At 36.3% G+C, this 23,717-nt stretch overlaps 1 protein-coding gene across 11 annotated transcripts in view; it reads right to left on the reverse strand.

The window, feature by feature from the left end:
- Nucleotides 1-23,717, reverse strand: part of CDC42BPA (CDC42 binding protein kinase alpha) — a 289,959-nt gene that overhangs the window by 16,846 nt on the left and 249,396 nt on the right. For all 11 annotated transcript variants that reach the window (XM_047755429.1, XM_047755428.1, XM_047755424.1 and 8 more), the window contains 11 exons: nucleotides 19,499-19,604; nucleotides 16,862-16,998; nucleotides 16,052-16,191; nucleotides 14,444-14,525; nucleotides 12,465-12,681; nucleotides 11,349-11,411; nucleotides 9,872-10,465; nucleotides 8,113-8,210; nucleotides 4,663-4,747; nucleotides 1,466-1,589; nucleotides 85-202 (listed from right to left, as the gene is read on the reverse strand). In XM_047755429.1, coding sequence (XP_047611385.1) covers nucleotides 85-202; nucleotides 1,466-1,589; nucleotides 4,663-4,747; nucleotides 8,113-8,210; nucleotides 9,872-10,465; nucleotides 11,349-11,411; nucleotides 12,465-12,681; nucleotides 14,444-14,525; nucleotides 16,052-16,191; nucleotides 16,862-16,998; nucleotides 19,499-19,604 — 1,764 coding nt within the window. The remainder of the gene's footprint in view (nucleotides 1-84; nucleotides 203-1,465; nucleotides 1,590-4,662; nucleotides 4,748-8,112; nucleotides 8,211-9,871; nucleotides 10,466-11,348; nucleotides 11,412-12,464; nucleotides 12,682-14,443; nucleotides 14,526-16,051; nucleotides 16,192-16,861; nucleotides 16,999-19,498; nucleotides 19,605-23,717) is intronic.

Genomic DNA, 23,717 nt, shown 5'->3' on the forward strand with positions numbered 1-23,717 from the left:
GCATTCACACATTCATTCCTATAGATTCCCCACCCCTTATTCTTAAGTCCATTTATATTCACATTCACTCTTCATTTCTCTTACCATGGGCAGGTCTTTTAGGATCTGTATTCCATCTCCTGGGCCCATGTGTGCTATGTGGTTAAAATTAGTTGGGTTAGAAATTAGTTTATTTCTCATTTCTGGATCTCGTAGCATCTCTCTGTAAGAGAAAACACCTGATGAGATACTTTTTTCTGTGACCAATCTAGATATCTTTAGAGAAAACTTTATACTTAATTTTTTATATAAATTACGAAATGGATTAAAAAACAGAATGTACTAAATTAAATACTTAGAAGATGTTTTATATTTTAAATAAAAAATCTAGGATTTTTGGTGTGAAAACAGAGAAGGTTATTGTTTGTTTATTTATTTATTTCTGCTTTTTGGGGGTGCACCTGGGGCATTATGGGGTAGGGGTCCAAGTGGAACTACCGCTGCCAGCCTACACCACAGCCACAGCAACACCAGATCTGAGCCGTGTCTTCGACCTACACCACAGCTCATTGCAACCACAATGAGCGAGGTCAGGGATTGAAACGGCAAACTCATGGTTCCTAGTCAGATTTGTTTCTGCTGTGCCACGAAAGGAACACCTGGTAGTTCTATTTTTGGTTTTTTAAGGAACCTCCATACTGTTCTTCATTGTGGCTGCACCAATTTACATTGCCACCAGCAGTGAAGGAGAGTTTTTCTTTACACAGGAGGGTTATTTTAGTATTTAAATAACAAAGAAGCTGTACTCCATTTTACAGATAATTCTGAACACTTCATGTATGTCTTTTATTTTTGTCTTTTTTTTTTAAGGGCCGCACCCGCAGCATACGGAGCTTCCAAGGCTAGGGGTTGAATTGGAGCTGAAGCTGCTGGCATACACCACAGCAACGCAGGATCTGAGCTGCATTGGTGACCACACCACAGCTCATGGCAATGCCAGATCCTTAACCCACTGAGCAAAGCCAGGGATGGAACCTTCATCATCATGGTTGCTAGTTGGATTCGTTTCTGCTGAGCCATGAAGGGAATTCCAATGTATGTCTTTTTAAACAATTGCTAATATTTTACAAATGCTTTTGTATGTAACCGGAAACACTTCAAACCTATTTCTGTTTGGTCATTAAGAGAATAGTTAATCTATATAGATATGCTCTCTGTTTATAAAGGCCCACATTCTAAAAATTGTAACGATTCCACATACACAGAGAAATGAATCAAAATATAGTACTTAAATCTAGTACATAATCACAATTTGGAGAGCATTAAAGTTACACAGAGAAATACATTCACTATTTTTAACACCAGAGATGATGAATGACAGATTTTACGAGATCAAATTTTGCTTCCAAATCAAATACAGTATTACTACCAAATAGTCTTTCCGATGCTATAAGCATCTTTGGATGAGTATAAATTAAATATCTACCTCCTCTGTTGCATCCTTTCCTCTTCTGGGACTCTGAAGGAATAACGCCTCTTATTATTAATATTTCTAACCATTTGTTTTCGACTATTATCTGATGTTTCAGGAACTACCAGTTCATCTCCTTCTGTTAAAAAAAAACAACAAAGGACAATGAAAGTGCTAAAATGCTTTTTAATCCATTGATCTCCAAGATGATATAAATATCAATCAATTGTACAAGTATATGCAATTCTAAATTTTATAAGTCGTATGTTGATAATCATAGTAAATAACCAACAATTCAATAAAATGTAAGTAAATACATGTTGAAATTAAACAGCTTGCAAAGTGTATTTTCCCTTTTATTTAATTATAAATATAAAATGGTACAATTTTAATGGAAGAAAAAAAGAAAGATGTGGTTGTCTTGGTGTCTGGTCACTTTGGCCAGCCCACTCCCAATGTCTCTACATGATCTTCTCCCTCCTCCCAGGTGCTCGCTTCACTGGCTTAGGGTGTTAAAAAGCTCTTATTGTTAATATCTGCACAGTAATCAGGCACCAATGGTAAATGACTGATGAAAATGGTAACAACTGAAATTATTTTATATATTAAAACATGTCCTTTGCAGATCTAATTTGCAAGGTACGGAGTAAAGGAAAGGAACTGCCTGCCTACTAGCTCCCTTTACTAAAGCTAAGAATCTCATCACTATGTCTACTCTTTCTGACCTTAACAGTTACACCCAGGCACCCAGTGCCCATCTATTTCACCTTCAGTATTGAGAAGCAAATAAAATTGTCAGCCATGGGCTCCCATGGGTTGGGGAATGGTGAAACAGACGACTGTATCCATACAGTATGATGATCACCATTCTCCAAATAAGGAAAAAGAGAAAAGCCCATCTTTAGAGTGTTCAAATGAGAAAAAGGAAGTGGGAAGAAACCAGCATAGGATGATAAGTAAAAGAACAATGTTCTCCTGTATCATCATAATAGCTTAATCAGACTGCTTTCCTCATAACAGATGTTAAAAGGATAACATTTTAAAAGTAGATGAGAATTTGAGAACTGAGAAGCGCGAGGGTAAAGCAGATCTTGGTGAGCTGCAGTGGCTTTGCATAGCCGAGGCCTGTAAGAGCACTTGGCTCCTGAGAGCTGAAAGAGAAACAGACAAGCCAGAGAAACAATCTTAAGGAAATAGGATTTCCTTCCCTTTCTTTCCCTGGGCAAAGTTTAAGACAACTATGTTGAAATTTCGTCAGGTCTTCCTTCTCCAACCTCTACTTTTACCCCTAGCCTAGAGTAGAAAGATGAAAGTGTAAAAAAAGACAAGCTGGACTAGAGTTTACCTGTAGAGATAAACTGGGTAATGGACACCTTTTACCATCATCATGGTCACATACAGTGAGAACAGGGTGGATTTAATCTTATGCAAATATTCAGAGTTCCTCTAAGAAACACGTATAAAATAAAATATAGGGCTGTAGAACTGAGGTGCCTAAAGCTCAAGTTTCATTAGCTTCAGAGTTATTCTCTCTCTGAGCAGAGTCATTTCTAATACAGGAATATCCTTTCTCAAGTCACAATGGAGCATCCTTTGAGCATCGGACTTCTCCTACAGTCACACTCTATATACCAAGAAGTCTCCAGTGCCAAGAGGAGGTACCAGAGCTTCAAATCCAAAGCTAAGCAGTTAGTGTATGTTTTAGTACTTGAAAACACACAAATAAAACAAACAAAAAAAACTTTTGATTTTTTTTTTTCTGATAGACTATACAAATGTATTGGAAAAATACAGAAGAAAAAAGAAAAGGATAAAGATAATAATCTCACTCCCCAGAGATAACTGGTATTAAACATTTTCATGTTTTCTTGATGTCAATATTTTTAACTTATATTTTAGTCAATTTATTTCTTTTTATTATTTATTTATTTTATTTATTTATTTATTCTAAGGGCCAGAACTGCGGCATACAGAGGTTCCCAGGCTAAGGTCAAATCAGAGCTGTAGCTGCTGGCCAGATCTGAACTATGTCTGAGATCTACACCACAGTTTACGGCAACACCGGATCCTTAACCCACTGAGTGGGGCCAGAAATTCAACCTGCATCCTCATGAATGCTAGTCAGATTTGCTTCCACTGAGTCATAATGGGAACTCCCATTTAAGTCAATTTAAATCATTTTAAATACATAATAAACCATAATTATATCTTCATTAACTAGATCCACCACAAAAGATCATACATCTAAGAATCTGTTTTTATCTCTGTTACAGAGAAATCTGCTGCTAAGACATGAGAATAACTTTATTGTAAGAAGACAGCATTATAACAATACCTGTTAAAAGTGAGCTTTTAACTGTTCAGGCACACTCTGGCTGGCACCCAACTTACTGAATGAGACGTGGGCAGTGTCCCCAGCTAGGACTCACTTCGCTGCTTTTGACACTGCCCCTCTTGTCTGCAGTGCCCAGGTCTCCACATCCTCTCCTGAGACTGGGCACTCGGGTCAATTTCCTCCCTTCCCTGCTTCTGCTGCCCATGTCATTCTAATTCCTATGCACCGGCAGATGATGTATTCCGAAGGCCCCAAATCAGAACTCCAGAGGAATTTTCACAATTCCAGTGCTACAAATTTTGGCTAGGGTTTACAGTAGGAAGAGTACAGCTGTCCCTTTTCTATTCACCTCAGTTCAGCAGAGAAGAATAACACGATGAGTCAGAAATAAATATTTTGCCTATATGGCTATGCAAGCTTGAACAGAATGACTTTCTGTCCAGCAGTTTATCTCAATAACCCAAGGATACGATAGTGGTTGAGGTCACAGACTTTGGAATAAGACACATCTGAACTTAAGTGCTCTGCCAATTTTTATCTTCAGCGGTCAGCTTCGAGAGAATGTTTCTATAAAGCTCTCCTATGTATGTGTATGTATATATATATATTTTTTTTGCTGTTTAGGGCCACACCCTAGGTTCCCAGGCTAGGGCTCAAATTGGAGCTGCAGCTACCAGCCTACCCCACAGCCACAGCAACATGGGATCCAAGCCGCATCTGCAAACTACACCGCAACTCACAGCAATGCTGGATCCTTAACCCACTGAGCGAGGCCAGGAATTGAACCCATATCCTCATGGGTACTAACTGGATTCATTTTCTCTGTACCACAACAGGAACTTCTATAAAGCTCTCCTATTAACGTGTATTTGCTTACCTGCCATCTTATTTTTGAAATATATTAATCTAATTGTCTCCAACCCTAAAAGATTTAATGATCCTTCACTGTTTAAGGGTCGAACCTAAAATAATAAAAAATAAAATTAGTATTTCAACAAAGCTCAAAAATTAAAGCATAAAACTTTTGACGTACTTATACAGCACACATAATTAAAATCTTTAATTTATCTTTGTTCAAAATATTGCCCCCTCAGAAAAATCAAGAATCAGTAATTCTAAGTAGAAAGGTATAAAATTACCTACTTTATTTATTTACTTTTTGTCTTTCTGCCTTTTTCTAGGGCCACTTCCCGCAGCATATGGAGGTTCCCAGGCTAGGGGTCAAACTGGAGCTGTAGCTGCTGGCCTACGCCACAGTCACAGCAACATGGGATCCTTAACCCACTGAGCAAGGCCAGGGATCGAAGCTGCAACCTCATGGTTTCTAGTCAGATTTGTTGACCACTGCGCCATGACGGGAGCTCCCTAAAATTACCTACTTTAAATAAATAAAGTTATAATGATAACATTTTAAAGGAAGAATATTATAGATAAAAATAAAAAATAAAAATACATTTAAATCTTAAATTTGACTTTTTAAAGCTATCAGAGACCAAATGATGATACTAAGATATTAACAAAGGTATTTCATGAATCTTATTTGAACCAAACATACACATATGACAGAGATGAAATTACACCACTGGGGAAAGGAGAGGCTGTCAATAAATGGTGGTGGAGCAACTGGGTATCTACATGGAGCAAATAAAACTGAATTCCTATTTCACACCAGACTGCTAAAATCAGTTCCAAATAGATTGGAAACATAAATGTAGTGGGCAAAACTTTCAGATTTTTAAAGAAAACAAAGATAATATGTTTATGACCTTGAAATAGGAAAGAGTTTTTTAAGAGAAAAAAGATAAATGTAAAGGTTAAGAAGGATATATTTAATCATATTAAAATATATAACAATGAAATTTCAGCAATAATATTTATTTTATTTTTTATTCTTTTTGCTTTTTAGGGTCACACCTATGGCATATGGAGGTTCCCAAGTTAGGGGATGAATTGGAGCTATAGCCGCTGGCTTACACCACAGCCACAGCAATGCAGGAACCAAGCCGAGTCTGTGACCTACATCACAACTCACGGCAGCGTTGGATTCTTAGCCCACTGAGCAAAGCCAGGGATTGAACCCACTAACCTAATGGTTAACAGTCAGATTCATTTCCAGTGAGCCACAATAGGAACTTCAGCAATAACAGTAAGTGTTCAAAAAATACACATAGGTCACAAACAGGGAAAAGATTCATCACATCTATCACTAATTCTGCAAGATGTGAATTTTAGTAAATCAGTAAGAAAAATTTCAATGATCAAACAGAAAAGTGAGCAAAAAACAACAGGCATTTCATAGAAGAAGAAATATGAATGATGAATAAGCATACAAAAGTTTACCCACAACAGAGTTAATGGGGGACATGCAAATTCATACTTCAATGAGATATCACTTTATAACCATAATAAATGGTTATAAAATTATGAAATTATGCATGAGTCATTAAGAACTCTTAATATACTGCTGGTGGGAGTGTCAACTGATACAATTACTTTGGAAAATAATCTGTCTTGTAAAGTTGATCACTTGCATTCCCTTTGTCCTATCGATTCCATTCCTAGGCATATGACAAACTCCTGAACTTAACACACCTGAACATGCATGCAGCAATGTTCACAGTTGCCAAAAGCTGGGGATTAATCAGAGAATACTATATATATGCACAGTACATGTAACATGGATGAATCTTAGAACCAGTAAATACATGAAGAAAGCAAGGCTGAAGATGACATAGAGCATAACTAATTCTATTATCTCAAACACAAGCAAGACTGAACAATATACTGTTGAGGAATATTTAAATATACAAAAAAATTCTGTATTTTAAGAAAAGGGAATGATAAAGACAACATTCAGGAAAAAGGAAAAATACACAAAATAACCAGGTAGATTCAGTGAAACTGGGTAATATTCTTTTTTCTTTTTTTTTTGCTTTTTAGGTCTGCTCCCACAGCATATGGAGGTTCCAGGGCTAGGGGTCTATATGGAGCTACAGCTGCTGGCCTACGCCAGAGCCACAGCAACTTGGGATCCAAGCCATGTCTGCGACCTACACCACAGCTCATGGCAACGACGGATCCTTAACGCACTGAGCGAGGCCAGGGATCAAACCAGCAACCTCATGGTTACTAGTTGGATTCGCTTCTGCTGCGCCACAATGGGAACTCCAAAACTGATAAAATTCCGGCTCTTTAAGTTAGGAGGTAAATTCATAAGCGATCACTTTATTATGTTTCACAAAGGTCATGTATTCTTTTATGTAAGTTTCAAAATTTACATGATAAAAATAAGAGGGAAAACCAATTGTAATGAGCCCATATTTACAAGCTTAGAAGACTGTATTTAGTTGTTTTATATCATGTGGCAATATTTACAAGAGCTTTGCCCACTGCTGTTATGGTTTAAAACTGGGGCAGAATTGAAATAATATTTTAATTATTTCTTCTGCCTTTTCCTCTAAACCCTGCCCTCCTCCTACAACTAATGACACGGTGACACATACTTATATGAAACTATTATTCTTCACTTTTGCAAAACAGCCATTCTATACTGGCAAAAATTCTTTCTGTTATCAAAGGAAATGTTAAATGACAAGATTATATTTTATTAGGAATATGCGAAACTTTTATTTTTCAATCATGAGGTGCTTACACTGAGCTTTGGTTCTGATTTTAATCACTTTTCTAGTCCATGAACTCTGTCCTCATGAGATTGAAGTTGCATACCATTATGTGAAAAACAGTACAATTACAAATAATACAGTCCTTCAGAACTCCTTAAAGGGGACGATAACACATGTTAAGTTGTAGGATATATTCTAGTTGTTCATTATGATAATAATTATACTTTACATAGTGAAACTAAATGTAATAAAAATAATATGGTACTGAGCTACCTATATAAAATTAATGAGCTTGATTTCTGTTGTTCTTCTTTACTCTTAGCTAAGTTCCAAATTTCAATTGTGTTGTTACATATGACAGAGAATGATAAGTGAATGAAAAACATCTAAATAGTCATAATAGTGTTTCACTTACATACATTTGTTCACTTAGCCCATATTTTATTTATTTATTTATTTATCTTTTTAAGGCCACACCTGCAGCACATGGAGGTTCCCAGGCTAGGGGTTGAATCAGCTACAGCTGCTGGCCTACACCACAGCCACAGCAACGTGGGATTGGAGCCGTTTCTGCGACCTACACCACAGCTCACGGCAATGCTGGATCCTTAACCCACTGAGCGAGGCCAGGGATCAAACCCGCAACCTCATGGTTCCTGGTTGGATTCATTTTCGCTGCGCCATGACGGGAATTCCTAAATTACCTTTTTGAGTGGGAGAGTCTGAATCCATTCCATGGAGTTCACATCAAAGATATCAACCGCATTTTCACTATACACAGAGAGATATGGTGCATTATAACCTGCGGGATGGCAAGGAGAGAGAGCTGGCTGATTACTTGTAACTGTTAAACCCAAAACATTTTCCAAGATCTATGCTAAAGAACTGTAGAGTGGAATCCACCCAAACCCTATTGTTAACACATAGTAGCCACATCAAAACACTATGAAGTTAAAAAAAACCCCATAAATCATAAATGAAGAGATTTTACAGCTGTTATAATACAGAAGGATTCTATTAACACCAAGGGTATAATATTCCTTTGCCCAACACTAGTTCTATGAAGAAATGTCTAAAGTAGTTAAACTCTTGACAGTGAAACAAACCTACAAAGTAGAGAAATCTTCAGGTCAGAGTTACGCTCACATTTATGAATGTATGATAAAGGACCCCAGATGATCAATATATACTTACTAAAAGAATGAACAGCAGTAAATGGTGACACAAATAAAGGTTAAATGATTTACCTAAGCTAAGGTCACAAATTAACTTTGTGGCAGAGCTATTCATAAAAGCCAGATATTTCAATTCCTATTTTATCTCCAATTCACACCGTACAATTCACATAATACTCTGAGCTATTTTCTGATTTGGATTCATTCTAAATATGATGCCATAGATAAGAGTATAAATTTCAGAAGAAATAAAATATTAAGAAGAGTTAAGTCTGGATAGTGAGGATTAAAAGTATTTTTCTTTTGTTCTTTTTGTCCAGTTTTTCTAATTTTTTCTGTATAAGCATCTATGGCTCTCCTGAAGTTTCTTATCCTGGACCTTTACACTTGACTGTATTCGCACCCACCATTCCTCCTATCTCGCTGCAGTGGATGAGGTTTCACTCCTCCTGCTCCGAACCCTTTCCCCTGTGTTCAGACTTCTATCCTCTTCGGCCTCCTTGGGGATCTTACTCTACTTCCTACACTTACCATAAAGTCTACCTTTCCCTGGCTCCCTAGTGGCTATTTCCCTTCAGTGTTTAAACATACTCAAGTATCTTCCACTAAAAACAAAACACGCTGGATTAGATATTCCTCCTGTGTGCCTCTACTCTATACTCGTACTATCAGAGCACTTATGTTCTACTGCAGTCTATGCTCTGGGAGGGTAAGACTATCTGTTTTGCTCACTGTTATATCTCTTATGTGAAATGGCACATAGTAGTATTTAATAATTTATAATATCTTAGCACTTCTTGACAGAATACAAGTGGTGACTTAAAATATCTACCTATCTATATAAAAATGTAAAACCAAATAACACTTCTCAAGATGCTACATTTATACCTTTACATAACTGATTAAGTAATTCATTTGGTAACAGCTTCTCTAGAGTAAGTCTTATGAGCTGCTAATGCTCACGAGCACTGTATTTTGGGGCACCGTGAAGATAACTCCTTAGGGTTATTTGAAAATACAATAATGTGGGTTAAAAACCCACCTAAGTAAAATATTCCATAGGAAGATTAGCTTTAATTATGTTCCTGTTCAGGTCGACCGTGATGGCCTAGGCCTTCACTACCTCTGTATGGTTAGTTACTCTACATATCAACGTAATCAATGCTTAGGAAAAACCTCAAAGATGACTTTAAAAAGACAACCTGCTACTAATAATGAATACATACAGGAGGTGAAGTAGAAGGAAAATGAAAGTAAGATAAGACAACCAAAAGCAAGAGAATCTTACAACAAGAGGAGGGATTTGCTGGCCACATCAATTCCTGCTGTCTGGATCTTCGGCCCTGGCAGTCAGTGTATATCCCGATGCTGTTAAAACACAGCAGATACTCCTTACTGGAGATTTCAACTGCGCAGATGGCGTCCATTGGTTGATGTGCAATAAACGAGAGGGTATGGTCATTTGAATGGAGCATACTGTAGGGATTTCCTTCTCCATTCAGGGGATATCTGAGAAATCCAGACTGGAATCCCACACAGAGCTGTTCACTGAAGATGGCCATCCACTGGACATTATATGGGACTTGAATTTCCTTAAATTTTCTGTGCCGGGTCTTGCTCTGAAATAGTTCATAGCAGAGGACCTGCCTTTTCATAGCTACACACAGGCATGTAAGAGCTCCATGACGCACTCTTCCAGAAGTTATGGTTTGACACCCTTTAGTTTCTGCCAGCTTATAAAAATCAGTCTCTCGCCCGTCCAAAGCTGACATAGGAAAAAGGCGTACATGACGATTTCGTCCTGAGATCACAGCAACAAGCTGATCATTGGGAATGAGTTCAATCTGATGAATCTTCTTATTGTCACCAACTCTAATAATTTCTATGCAAAGAAATAATAATAAATCAACTGCAAAATAACATTTTGTTTATTAATCATATCCCAATTATACTCAAAAGGATATGTCAACTTATAATAAAGACAGAGGTACACACAGAAAAATAAGAAATTAGAAATCAGACGGACAAAGAGGAAGATAATTACACCCACTGTAAGATAATTTAACCTAGCTATAGGAACATATTAGCATTGAGATTTCTGGCAGCCAAGGCAAAGAGCTGCTATGTCAATAATCTTCAAGAAAAAAACCTTTTTATTCTCAATAATCCTAGGGAAGCTTACCATGGGGTTAATATTTTTTAAAAATGAGTGTCTCATGAATCACTATAGGTCGTTCTTTGGGTAACAAATTAATGAAGTTTAAATGCATTGTTTTTCCATGATATAACTTGATATTAAGACAAAACTGAGAACTGTATTTAAGAATGCTAAATTAAATGGGTTCCTTTTTATTCCACCCAGTATTTAATTTCTCCCTAGGAAAAAAATCTGTTGTATTAAACTGTGAGAAAAAAGACCCCAACAACAAACACATTTTAATGACTGTTGCCTCTTCTAGTACTATTAGAACAGTGGAAAAATCGAGTTGTATTTTCTTTCATGTACCACCTTTAGAAATGCAGCCTGAGTTCATACAGATCTGTTACATAAAATGACAGATGACAGACAATACATGGAAGTTTTAGAATTCAGGAGGACTACAGAAATTAAAAAAAAATCTTTCGACGTATAAACATATCAAATTAGGACTGGTAAATTTCAATTAAGGAATACATAAAAGCAACTAATGTTCTTTTCAGAATTTAGAATCTATAGTTTAGAATTTTCTATCAAAAATATTTTCTTTGCAATAATTTTCTCTTACCATCTTTGGTGACATGTACAACAAATAACCCTTCTTCATTTCCCAAAGCTATTCTTTCATGATCTATATAAGACATAAATATGAAAGATTTTTTATTAGGTAAAAATATGTAAAACTCACAGAATAAAAGAGATAAAGAAATTTGGTGCAAAAAAGGAAATAAATAATTTAAAAGTAGCAGTAACAACTTACACTACTAAATTTCCTTTTGATTACAGTGGTAAATATTATCTTTTTAAAATAAAAGAATCATTAGAAATAATTAGTAGCACCACTTATAAAACAGAATGTTTATTCAACAAAAGGTGAAAGAAAAAAAACCCCCTAGTTTCTTAGCACCCTGGGTCCAGTTTCATTTCTTGTTTGGAAAAGGAAAAATTGTGAAAGGCATTTGAACTCTACTCATTAAACTTCTTGCTATTTATTAGAAAGTAACAAAAATTTGGGAGTGCATGTAAGAACATGGTGAATATTTAAATCTCCAGACATAGATGTTGCTATTTTTGAGGACATTTCTGTGTTAACAGATTTCATCTTATTTAAACTTCACAATAACCTCTGCAAGGTAATTAGTATCTATATTTTACATAGAAAACTTACACTTTATGAAACTAGATAATTTTGTGTAAATCACACAAGTATTAAATAGATTCATTAATAGGCTAATCTTTAGCATTATTGATATTTCAGAAAAAACACATTTGAAAAGTAGATTTATTATTGTTTACTGAAACACAAAGCTCTAATATGATCTCATTCATTCAATAAACATTTACTGTAGTTCCCACGGTGGTGCAGTGGGTTAAGAACCTGACTGCAGTGGCTCAGTTTGCTGCAGAGGTGCAGTGGGTTAAAGGATCTGGTATTGCCACAGCTGTGGTATAGGTTGCAGCTGTGGCTTGGATTCCATCCCTGGCCCAGGAACTTCCATTAGCCATGGGTGTGGCCAAAAAAAAAAAAAAAAACCAACCCACCACCAACAAAAAACATTTACTGAGCATATGTGATATAACACATACTATGTTAGATACCCGGGACTCCAGGATGAAAGCCAGTCTCTGCTGACAAGGTAGATTAGTAGACAAGGATAACACGATAAATGTTAAAAATTCATACCTATGATTGCAGCTGCCTGGGTTGTTTTAATGAGGGGTAGAGTGCTGTCATAAGCCTCTTTGGGTACATAGACTGAGCGGTCTCTGAATTTGTTTTTCTTCAAAATCTTGTGCAATTCACTCAGCACTGCAACCCACTTACTCTTCTCATTCTCACTGTCTGCTAGCATCAGGATCGAACATTTGTTACTAGATGCTGAGAGCTGGGAAGCTGTGACCTAGAACAATTTAACCAAATTTTGTGATATTAGGAAATAAGACACCTGTAAACAAGTTTTATGCTTAGGCTAGTTTGCTTAGCACTAGCCAACACCATGAGCATTCATTAAATGATACCTTTTAACAGATACCTAATCAGAGGAATAACTAGTTTAAGCATCCAAAGTCATGACAAAGGTAGCAGATACCATTCTAAAGGTTAGTGCCATTTGTATTTTCTTTGCTCCAAAGCGCCAGAATACTATCACTAAAAAATTCATTATACATAGTCATATAATAACAGCAAAAAATTCATTACACACAGTCATATAACTACAGCAACTGACATTTATCAAATAACTACTGAGCACTGGACACTGATCAGAACATTTTATAAGTATTAATTCATTTACCTCTACATCTTTTATATATATATAAAACCTGTGATGCAAAAAAATTAATTTCTTCAGGGGAAATGAAACCAAACACTAGACTGGGATCCTGTGTCCATGCTCATAAGCACTATACTTCACTGATTTTCTACTTGTTTTAAAAAAGTCAAAAACGTTCAGAAGATACTTACATTCTGTTACTTCATAACAGTAACTCACATTATCTTAGAAGACCAGATCACTTGAGCTAGTATGAGTTTAAATGAAGGTTTATCATTATACAATGACACTTATAATCAGAACAGATTTAAATTATGTATATATGGCTCCTTTATTAAAAGTAACAGGGGTGATAATAAAATCCCACAATTATATTTAGTTAGAGATAAGTGGGCCTGTGTAGGCTCCATTGGTAGCTGGAGTGAAAATAGTTGGTCTGAGAACTGAGAGACTAAGTATGGTCTTTGCCCTTTCAGAAACAAGATTCATAGATAAATACTATGCATACAGGCATCCCACCAGGGCAGTCCTTTATTTTTTTCTAACCTCTATTATTTTAATTCAAGATTGCACTGTGTTAGCCTCTAAAGATGGCTACCAACAATTCTTCCTATGGAATTTCACTTTTCTTATCAAGAAATCAGACTATTTCCTCTTTTCTTAAATCCCAGGCTGACCTTATGACTTGCTTTGACCAACAGAACACAGAAGGGTTATCACGCCTATGTAGCTTTTGGGCCTAGTCCTTAAAAGCCCTGGCTGCTGCTTTTGCTCTGTGGGAAGCCAGCCATGGATAACTCAGCTGGACTACTTAATGATTCGAGACATGGAGAGAGTTCACACAGAGAACTGAGGTGGCCCAATGAACTGCCGAGTACCCAGGCCCCAGATGAGAGTATAGTCGTTTTGGATATTCCAGCTCCACATGAGCTGAATGCAGCCCGCATGAGTGACCCCCATTGACAATGGAAGAACTGCACAGCTGACCCACAGAAGGGCAAAAAATAAATCACTGTTGGTTTAAGCCACCAAGTTTTGAAGTGGTTATTATATAGCAATAGAACTGATACACATTAATTTTTTAAATGAGGTTTTAAAGCAACTTTTCTTTTTTAATTGAGAAACATCACACTTGATTCAATTTTCCATGTGGTAGTATTTATTTGAAAATCAGATTGTGACTCAAAAATATCATCCAAGAGGAAACCTATTTGAGAAGCCATATATTCAGGCTTTCTATTGGTCTCTTACTCATCAAATATTTACTTAGCACTAATGGTCTATAAGTTTTGGTTCTCTTTCTGGTAAATTTATAATCTATATGGAGAGGCAAAATATATATTCGTTAAAAACATCTAATTCAGTGATAAATTACAGCACGTATACTTACTCTAAATATACAGGGTATATCTTTTCGACTCGCATGAATAACATCAGAAGCCAAGACTGAACTCACAGAAAATTCTTCATCCCTAAGGGAAGGTGAGACACTAAAAGTCAGCATATGTGGGGGTGTCTGTGGTTTGGGGCGCGTATCCAAATAACACACATGAAGCAATCCACAAAACTTATTTGCACAAAACATTCGAATGGAGCTTAACATTTTAAAAAATTTTCCTCCTTTGTAATTGATAGTGCCCAATAATTTATCATGTGTAACTTAACAGGGCCAGATTATATCAGAGTTAGAAATCATCTCTAGCTTACTCAAAGTCACAAGGCCAGCAAGGATGTGTGGAAAACTGGGAATCTGAACCCTGGTGGGTCTCCAGAATCTCCGGCAGACTGCACCCCTTCTCCTCCCATAATACAGCTCGAGTGCCTTCAACACAGCTCATCTGACGTCTTACTGTTCCTTCAACACCTAAGACAGATTTCCTTTACAATAATTTATTCCTTGTGATTTCCTTAATTTGGTTACTGGTACCATCATTCTCTTGTTCTTGAAGACTTGACTTCTTGGTCTTATCTTGATCCTTCTATTTTTCTATTTGGCCCCTTAGAAGGTCCTGTTAAAATTTCCTCGCTAACATTCTAATATTTCTTGCATCTACTCCTTTTTTTTTTTTTTTTGCTTTTTAGGGCCACACCTGTGACATATGGAAGTTCCCAGGCTAGGGGTCTAATTGGAGCTGCAGCTGCCAGCCTACGCCACAGCCACGTGGGATCTGAGCTGCTACAACCTACACCACAGTTGGAGACAATGCCAGATCCTTAACCCACTGAGTGAGGCCAGGGATCGAACCTACATCCTCATGGATACTAGTCAGGTTCGTAACCTGCTGAGCCACAATGGGAACTCCTGCATCTATTCCTTCATATTCTGTATTTGTGGGAAAGATAACATGTTTGAAACACTGGTATGAAATGTCAATGTGAGCCACACCTGGAAATTCTCATTTTGAGTGCTGGAGAAAGATCTGGACTGGAGACCTATGTCTGGGAGTTGTTAATGCAGAGGTGATGGCTGAAGCTCTGGGAGTAAATGAGTGCCTGGAGTTAGAAGAGGAGGTAAAGCAGAGCACTTCAGGGGCAGGGGGAGAGTCTGAAACAGGAGGCCAGAAGCATGCAAGAGATGTGCTTAACTTAAATGTTCACTGGTTGATTTTATATTCCAAGAGCCTGACTGATGTTGAGGTTTTTATTTCTTTTCCTCACACGGGAATTCTATCTAAGCCCTTATTTTAGTGATGATATAAACATTACACATTAGGCCTCCAGTACCCGAGCAACCTTTAAACTGGTCTTTTGGTTTCCAGTGTCAGCTTCTTTTCCCTGACCCCTAGCCCCAGCATGTGCAACATACACACGCATCAACCTGTTCTCATCAACCTTACTTCCTATTTTTAATTATGTCACAATTGCAAAATTAATAAATGAGATAATTAACATGAAACTGGATTTAAATAAAAATACGGCAATGTAATTAGAAGAAAAATTACACACTTTTTATTCCTGTGCTACAAAGGTACAAATATTTTCATCTCCGAAAACGTACCTCATGTCAATCACTTGACTGACTACAACACTGGGCTGAGATGCTTTTCCTTCAGCAATTTCGTACAGAAAGAGTTTGAAATCACAAACTACAGCCAGTGCCCTCTGCCATCCTTTCTTCACTCCAGCTGGCTTAGGGATCTTAGGCAAACAAAACAAACAACTCAAACTGAACTGTCAATCAGAGCTCCTTTAATTACATATGTAATTGCATGGTGAAAACTGAAAGATAATGTACACATATTATAAGTCTGCCACTTTGATTGGGAAAGTAGTAGATGGAACACCTGTAACATTAATAACATGCGAAAGTGTAAGAACATATGCTTCAAACACTGAATGATGTTTTATTCTTAAAAAAATTTAACATCACCATTTCAACTTTCTCTAGTAATTCACTAAAATAACACTCATGGATTTCTAAGTAGCATAAAAGCCAAATTTTGTATTTACACTGAACATTAATCAAGATTACAAGTAAGATTACGCCTGGATAATATCTCATACTTCATAAGCATATGCTTGCTACCTCTCCAGCAAGACTAAGTGCCAAAGACTACTTCATGGAGGTTTCAACATCTGTTCAGTACAAGATAGGGACAGTAGAGAAAATACTGAGACATTTGGGAATTTACTATAATCAAACATTAGGTTTTTCTGTTCAAGTCATTACTCTGAATAAAATAAAATCCTTAGATGGATTTTATTCACCTAATTTTCTGTCAAGGACTGTGTTTGTAAGGTGATTCACTTGAATTCATTAACACGCCTTAAAAAATTAATCTAAACCCAACCTAGTCATCATACTTACCCTGACATGAGCTTCATATGCTGTTCCTATTCCTTTCTGCGGATCTATGCCCAGGGGACCCTTTGTCTGTTCAGGAGGAACTGGACAAGCAGTTGGAGCTTTGTTTACGCAAGTTATGTGACATGAAAATCCACACACTTTTGGAGGGAAAAAACAAACAGTTTTCAATAAAAATTCATTCTTATGAAAAGAAAATTCATTGAATAATCCTTACATGCAAGGTGCCATGTTAGATGAATGCGTATCTCCAATTTTTAAATAGTTTTTGTCATCTGAGGAGCTGATTCATTTGCTTATCAATAAGAATTTCAATAAGAAATAGTAATTTTTAAAATTACTGTATTATTATTGTTCTGTGTTAACACTAGAGATCAAAATGAGAAGGAAACAGAAAAAAAAAAAAAACCAACCTTGTGAATAAACAATTGTTTTAAACTTTGAATTCCAAAAACAGTAGTTTCTGGAGTTCAAACTCTTCATCAAACTGAAATTTGGTATCTGCCCTGAAATTTCTCTTGCAAGAGTCACTGATGGACATTAAATTGTCTGACATCTTGGCAATATCTGGTAAACTTTACCAATCCCTCTTTTTGAAGATGAAACTGTTCAATGATTAAAAAGGTATAAACTAAGAGTAAATTTTAGGAGTTATTGCTATTATTATATACACTTAAGCTACTACTAAGATAATAATAATAATTAACTTCATTGAGTGATTTCAATTTTGTGGTCGTAAACAAAGAGCTGTACAATCACCCTCATTTGCATGCTGCTCACCCTGTGTCACAGAACTCTCACAAGGGGCACTACTGGAATTCAAACCCAGGTAGGCTGGCTCACAGCTCGAATACCGAACAACTAACAGTATTGCTGGGATACCTGTTGGTACTTACATGAGGAACTTGAAATTCTAACAGAAAATGATAAATAAAAATAAACTCCAGTTATACTTGAGACTTGGTTGGGTGAAAAACTAAAGGTTAAAATATTTAAAGCAATAAACTTGCTGGGGATTTCAGACTAAGAGTATCTATTTAGACAATTCCTACTCTAAGGGGGTTCTGGAAAATATTTGGGAAAGAATACAAGAGGAACGGAAGGGATAGCATCATGGGAACACGTCCACATGGGAAATGGATATTAAACCTCAGAGAGGTAAGAGGGACTGTCAAAAACTATCCAATCTTCTGCAAGACAACTCATTCACTTCTAAGTAGAGTGCCAAACAAGTAAATTTTTTTTTTTTTTACCTCAGCAAAAATCTTACTTCCAATGAGCAGTGGAAACAATAAAATAGTTGACCTATACTGGAACTAATTTCATTCAACCAGGAAGAACTAAAATGACAGGAATCTTTAGAGGCTGTAACCATATTACATAACATTTATATAATTCATATATAAGACTGGGCATGGTGTAATGTGTCCCCACTGCTTTACAGAGTAGGCTTCAAAGAATCTGAAGAAAAGACAGGCACAGTTTCATAGCATGAGAGTTCAGAAGAGAGTCGGGACAATCTCAGAAATTCCTACTATGGAATTGCAAATGATTCTGATAGGTAAAAAATGACAAGGGACCTAAAGCCAAGGAGCCGCCTAGGATCCTCTCTGATAAACAGATTTAAAACATGACATGTGCTAAGTACTGGCTATGTTTCACAACAAGGCAAGGATTAAAAACTGTACAAATTCTCTCTTTTGGCTTCAGCCACACTTTCCTAGTCCATGAGAGAGTCCTTCTCAGATGACTTTGTTTTCTTTACCTTTTACTCCCCCTTAACTAACCTCCTCCAAAGGTTCTGTCCTCATACTTGTGTTTCTCGGAAAACATCATTCATATTCATCGCTTCGCATCTGCCTTTCAGGCCTGCCCATTTTCTTTTGCCCTAAACCCATGCATCTAACAGCCCAGTTAAGATAATGTAATTGAGATCTTCCCCTTTGGCTGCAAGAACCAGACAAACAGAGAGCATGGGATCCCTGGTGCCTAGAAGCAGAGAGCAGGCATTCCACGAGCATGTGATGGATGGGTCGATGAACGGCAGGGAAAAACCTCTGCTACTGAGATTAGGAATAAAATATCTTTTGAGGCACAGTGGCAAACACTCAATATTTTCGAGAAGATACTGCAGAGCCTGCTTTTTAACAGTAATTTCTCTAATAAACTGGAATAAATGTAAATGAATAGATTTGAGAATAACTTTCAGGTCTTTGGTGACATAGGTTAATTCTGAAGACCATACATCCACCTGAAAACAAAGATGAATGAAACATCTTTAAATATACTGCCCCTGAAAAATGTTTGTAGGGCCATCTGTCTAGAGTCCAATAGTCCACAGACTTTTGCAAGGTACTTAGTTTATAATCCAAAGAAAAGAGAATGATTAAATCAAATGTTTACATACCGTTTTTTTCATGACTATTTAATCCTTTTTATTTTTTATCATATATTTAGATATATATTTTTTCTACTGTACAGCATGGTGACCCAGTTATACGTATATGCATACATTTGTTTTTCTCACATTACATGTTAAATGTTAACATACCTTTCAAAGAAGGTAAAGTTATTTGATTACAATTTAGGTAGTAAATATTAGGACTCTAAAATCACATTTTCTTCCCATTTTGTTCTTACCTTCACAGGAACAGCCTTGTCTTATCAGACCCACCAGCAAAGAGGTACACTGATGACACTTGGTAGGAGTGGTAAAAGATTTGACAAAAAACTGATGAGTCTTGCGCTGCAAAACAAATTGATAAAAACATACATGGTGATTATTTAAAGGATTTCTGTAAAGGGAATCTCTGTGAACCACATCAGCTGCTAGAATGTTTTCAGAATGAATGATTCATTTCTGCTGAGCCATAACGGGAACTCCTCTACCATCTTTCTATAATTAATGCTCTTTAAATATTTTTATTAGGCATATTAAGCTGGTTATGCTAAAAATAACATAGAAAGTTTAAGAATAATCTATTGCTCCTGAATGACATTTTCAGTTATAAAATAAACTGTAGCTTTTTTTTTTTTTTGCTCAGAAATTTTCACTTCAGGATTTTTATAAATTCTTCAAATTATTCTTTGGCAATGCATTAGGTGAAATTTTGCATATTTATACCTACACAAGTAAATATAATATGCTTTTATATCTTTTTGAGAAGAACAAAGAGTAATTTTAAATTCTTGTCCTGACTATGACTCATGTATTATTTGTTTAAGAATAATATGCTTAACAAATAAGTTTTCTCCCTTGGAAAGCAGGCAGTATTACACATGACCAGACACAAATACACATATATTATTCCAGAGACAGATGGCAGCCTGAAATTTCTTGTTGAAATCCAGCAGTTTAAGTTCTTCTCTAAGTATTATTTGAGCTATACAGTGGCAGGCCGAGGCAGACTTCAGCTCTCTAGAACACTTCCTTCCTCTCCAAATTAACCCTTAGCATGTTTCCATAATATATAAATTAAAACCACTATTCTATCACTCTGCTGTGAACTTAGGAGCAAATTATTTGTCTCACTTTCTTCATTCTCTACAGTGGAATCAGTACTATCTACTTCATAGGGTTAAGTGAGCATTAACATAAACGAAGTCTTTTGAACACAGCTATTATACAGTAAGCATTCAAAACATACTTACATAAGTGTGTTATAACCATACTTATAAAACATATTATTTTTAATTTTTTAATTGAAGTATACTTGATTTATAATGCTCTTAGTTTCAAGTATAGTGATTTGGTTCTCTCTCTCTCTATATATATATTTATTTTCTTTTTCAGATTCCATTCTTTTACAGGTTACTACAAAATACTGTATTATATAGTAGGTTCTTGTTGGTTATCTATTTTATGTACAGCAGGGTGTATATGTAAATCCCAAACTCCTAATTTATCCCTTCCTGCTCTTTCCCCCTTTGGTAACCAGAAGTTTTTTTACTATATCTGTGGATCTATTTCTATTTTGTAAATAAGTTCTTTGTGTCATTTAAAAAATGTTTCACATATAAGCAATATCACATGATATCTGTCTTTGGTATATATTCTTTGTTATGATTAAGTAATATCCATACACACACACCCCCACACACACCCACATCCTCTTTATCCAATCTTCTGTCAATGGACAGTTAGGTTGCTTCCATGTCTTGGCTACTGTAAACAGTGCTGCAATGAACACTGGGGTGCATCTTTTTGAATTATGGTTTTCTCTAGATATAAGTCCAAGATGGGATTGCAGGATCACATGGCAGCTTTATTTTTAGTTTTTTAAGGACCCCTGCCATACTGTTCTCCATAGTAGCTGTACCAATTTACATTCATAGCAACAATGCAGGAAGGGTCCTTTTTTCCTACACCCTCTCCGGCATTTATTGTTTGTAGACTTTTTGATGATGGCTATTCTGACCAGGGTGAGGTGACAACACTGTACTTTTGGTTTGCACTTCTCTGACTATTACTAATGTTAAGCATCTGTTTATACTCCTGTTAGCCAGGTATCTATCCTCTTTGGAGAAATGCCTATTTGGATCTTCAGCCCATTTTTTGATTTTTTTTTTTATATTGCACTGTGTGAGCTGTTTGTATATTTTGGAGGTTAATCCCTTGTCAGTCACTTTGTTTGCAAATATTTTCTCCCATTCTGTGGGTTGTCTTTTCATGTTGTTTATAGTTTCCTTTGCTCTGCAAAGGCTTTTAAGTTTTATTAGTTCCCATTTGTTTTTATTTTTATTATTCTAGGAGGAGGATCCAAAAAGATATTGCTGCAATTTATTTTTTAATTTTTTGTCTTTTTAGGGCCGCAACTGTGGCACATAGAGGTTCCCAGGCTAGGGGTCGAATTGGAGCTGTAGCCGCCGACCCACACTACAGCCACAGCAATGCCAGATCTGAGCTGCATCATGGCAATGCCAGATCCTTAACCCACTAAGCAAGGTCAGGGATCAAACCTGCGTTCTCACAGTTACTAGTAAGAATCATATCCGCTGAGCCACTACAGGAACTCCTATTGCTGCAATTTATATCAAAGAGTGGACTATGTTTTCCTCCAGGAGTATTATAGTATCTGTCCTTACATTTAGGTCTTTAATCTATTTTGAGTTTATTTTTCTTTTTAGAGCCACACCTGTGGCATATGAAAGCTGCCGGGCCAGGGGTCAAATCCAAGCTGCAGCTGTGGCCTATACCACAGCCATGGCAATACTGGATCTGAGCCACATCTGTGGTTTATACTGTAGTTTGTGTGATGCTGGATCCTTAACCTACTGAGCAAGGCCAGGTATCAAATTTGCATCCACAAAGAGACATCAGGTCCTTAACCCACTAAACTACAAACAGGAATTCCCATTTTCAGTTTATTTTTGTATATGGTGTTAGAGAATGTTCTAATTTCATTCTTTTACATGTAGCTGTCCAATTTTCCAAGCACCACTTATTGAAGAGACTTTTTTCCATTGTATATTCTTGTTTCCTTTGTATAAATTAATTGAACATAAGTGCAGGGGCTTATTTCTGGGGTTTCAATCCTATTCCACTGATCTATATGTCTGTTTTTGTGCCAGTACCACACTGTTTTGAGGACCATGGCTTTGTAGTATAATCTGAAGTCAGGGAGACTGATTCTTCCAGCTTCATTCTTCTTTCTCAAGATTGCTTTGGCTACTTAAGGTCTTTAGTGTTTCCATATAAATTACTTTTTTTTCCCTCTGGTTCTGTGAAAAATGCCACTGGTAATTTGACAGGGATTGCACTGAATCTGTAGACTGTTGGATTGGCAGTATATCCATTTTGACAATATTCATTCTTCAAATCCAAGAACATGGTGTACCTTTCCATCTGTTTGTGCCATCTTTGATTTCTTTCATTGGTGTCTTATAGTTTTCAGAGACCAGGTCTTTGCCCTCCTTAGGTAGGTTTACTCCAAGGTATTTTATTTTTTTTGATGCAATGACAAATGGAGTTGTTTGCTGATTTTCTCTTTCTCATCTTGTATAGGTATGCAAGAGATTTCTGCGTACTAATTTTGTATTCTGCAATGTTACCAAATTCATCGATGAGCTTCAGTAGTTTACTGGTAGCATCTTTAGGATTTTCTGTGTATATTACCATGATCTGCAAACAGTGACAGTTCTTTTCCAATTTGGAGTGGAAAAACTTTATTCTGTATTGCAGTAATATATGAATACTGATGGATAACAGTTTTAAAGTAGTATTTATTTCAGTTGAGACTTAAGTATATTAACAAAAAAGAGAATATTTAAAGCTTTAAGTTAGAAACAAATTCTGCTCTTCTCAATTGAAATATATGATTTACACACCACAAAATAAATTTTTAAAAAAATCAAGAGGAGAAAAAGGATCATCTTTTTACACTAGTGTCCTGGACTAGGATGAGATTCTCAAGTTGAGAGAAGTCATGAGCTCTGGTCCAAACTCAAACCCTTCTATTCTAAAAGTTACTCAGAACCTATCAGTCAGTTTCAAAGTAGCACTGTGATTTGGCAGTATTCTAAGTAGAATATATAAGTTCTCTATGTGGACTGGGCACTGACCAAAGTGCAGACATTGTGCCAAAACTTCACAATCATCATCTCATATAATGGAGACAATGCCCCTGGGAAGACACATGTTATTTCTTTGCATAAAAGAAGGAAGTGAAACTCAGATTAAATAAGTTACTCATGAATCAACAATTATTGGTAGTTAAAATTCAAGCCCATATTTGGGTGACTCTGTAATCTCGCAAAGTTTGATAATTTAAAAACATATAACCAAAAAATATGATCCTTCAGAAAAAAAAGAGACTGCATAAAGACATAGTTAGGTCAAGACTAGGGGCCTCCACACCTG

This window comes from Phacochoerus africanus, chromosome 12 (genome assembly GCF_016906955.1).
Source record: "Phacochoerus africanus isolate WHEZ1 chromosome 12, ROS_Pafr_v1, whole genome shotgun sequence".
Taxonomy (NCBI): Eukaryota; Metazoa; Chordata; class Mammalia; order Artiodactyla; family Suidae; genus Phacochoerus; species Phacochoerus africanus.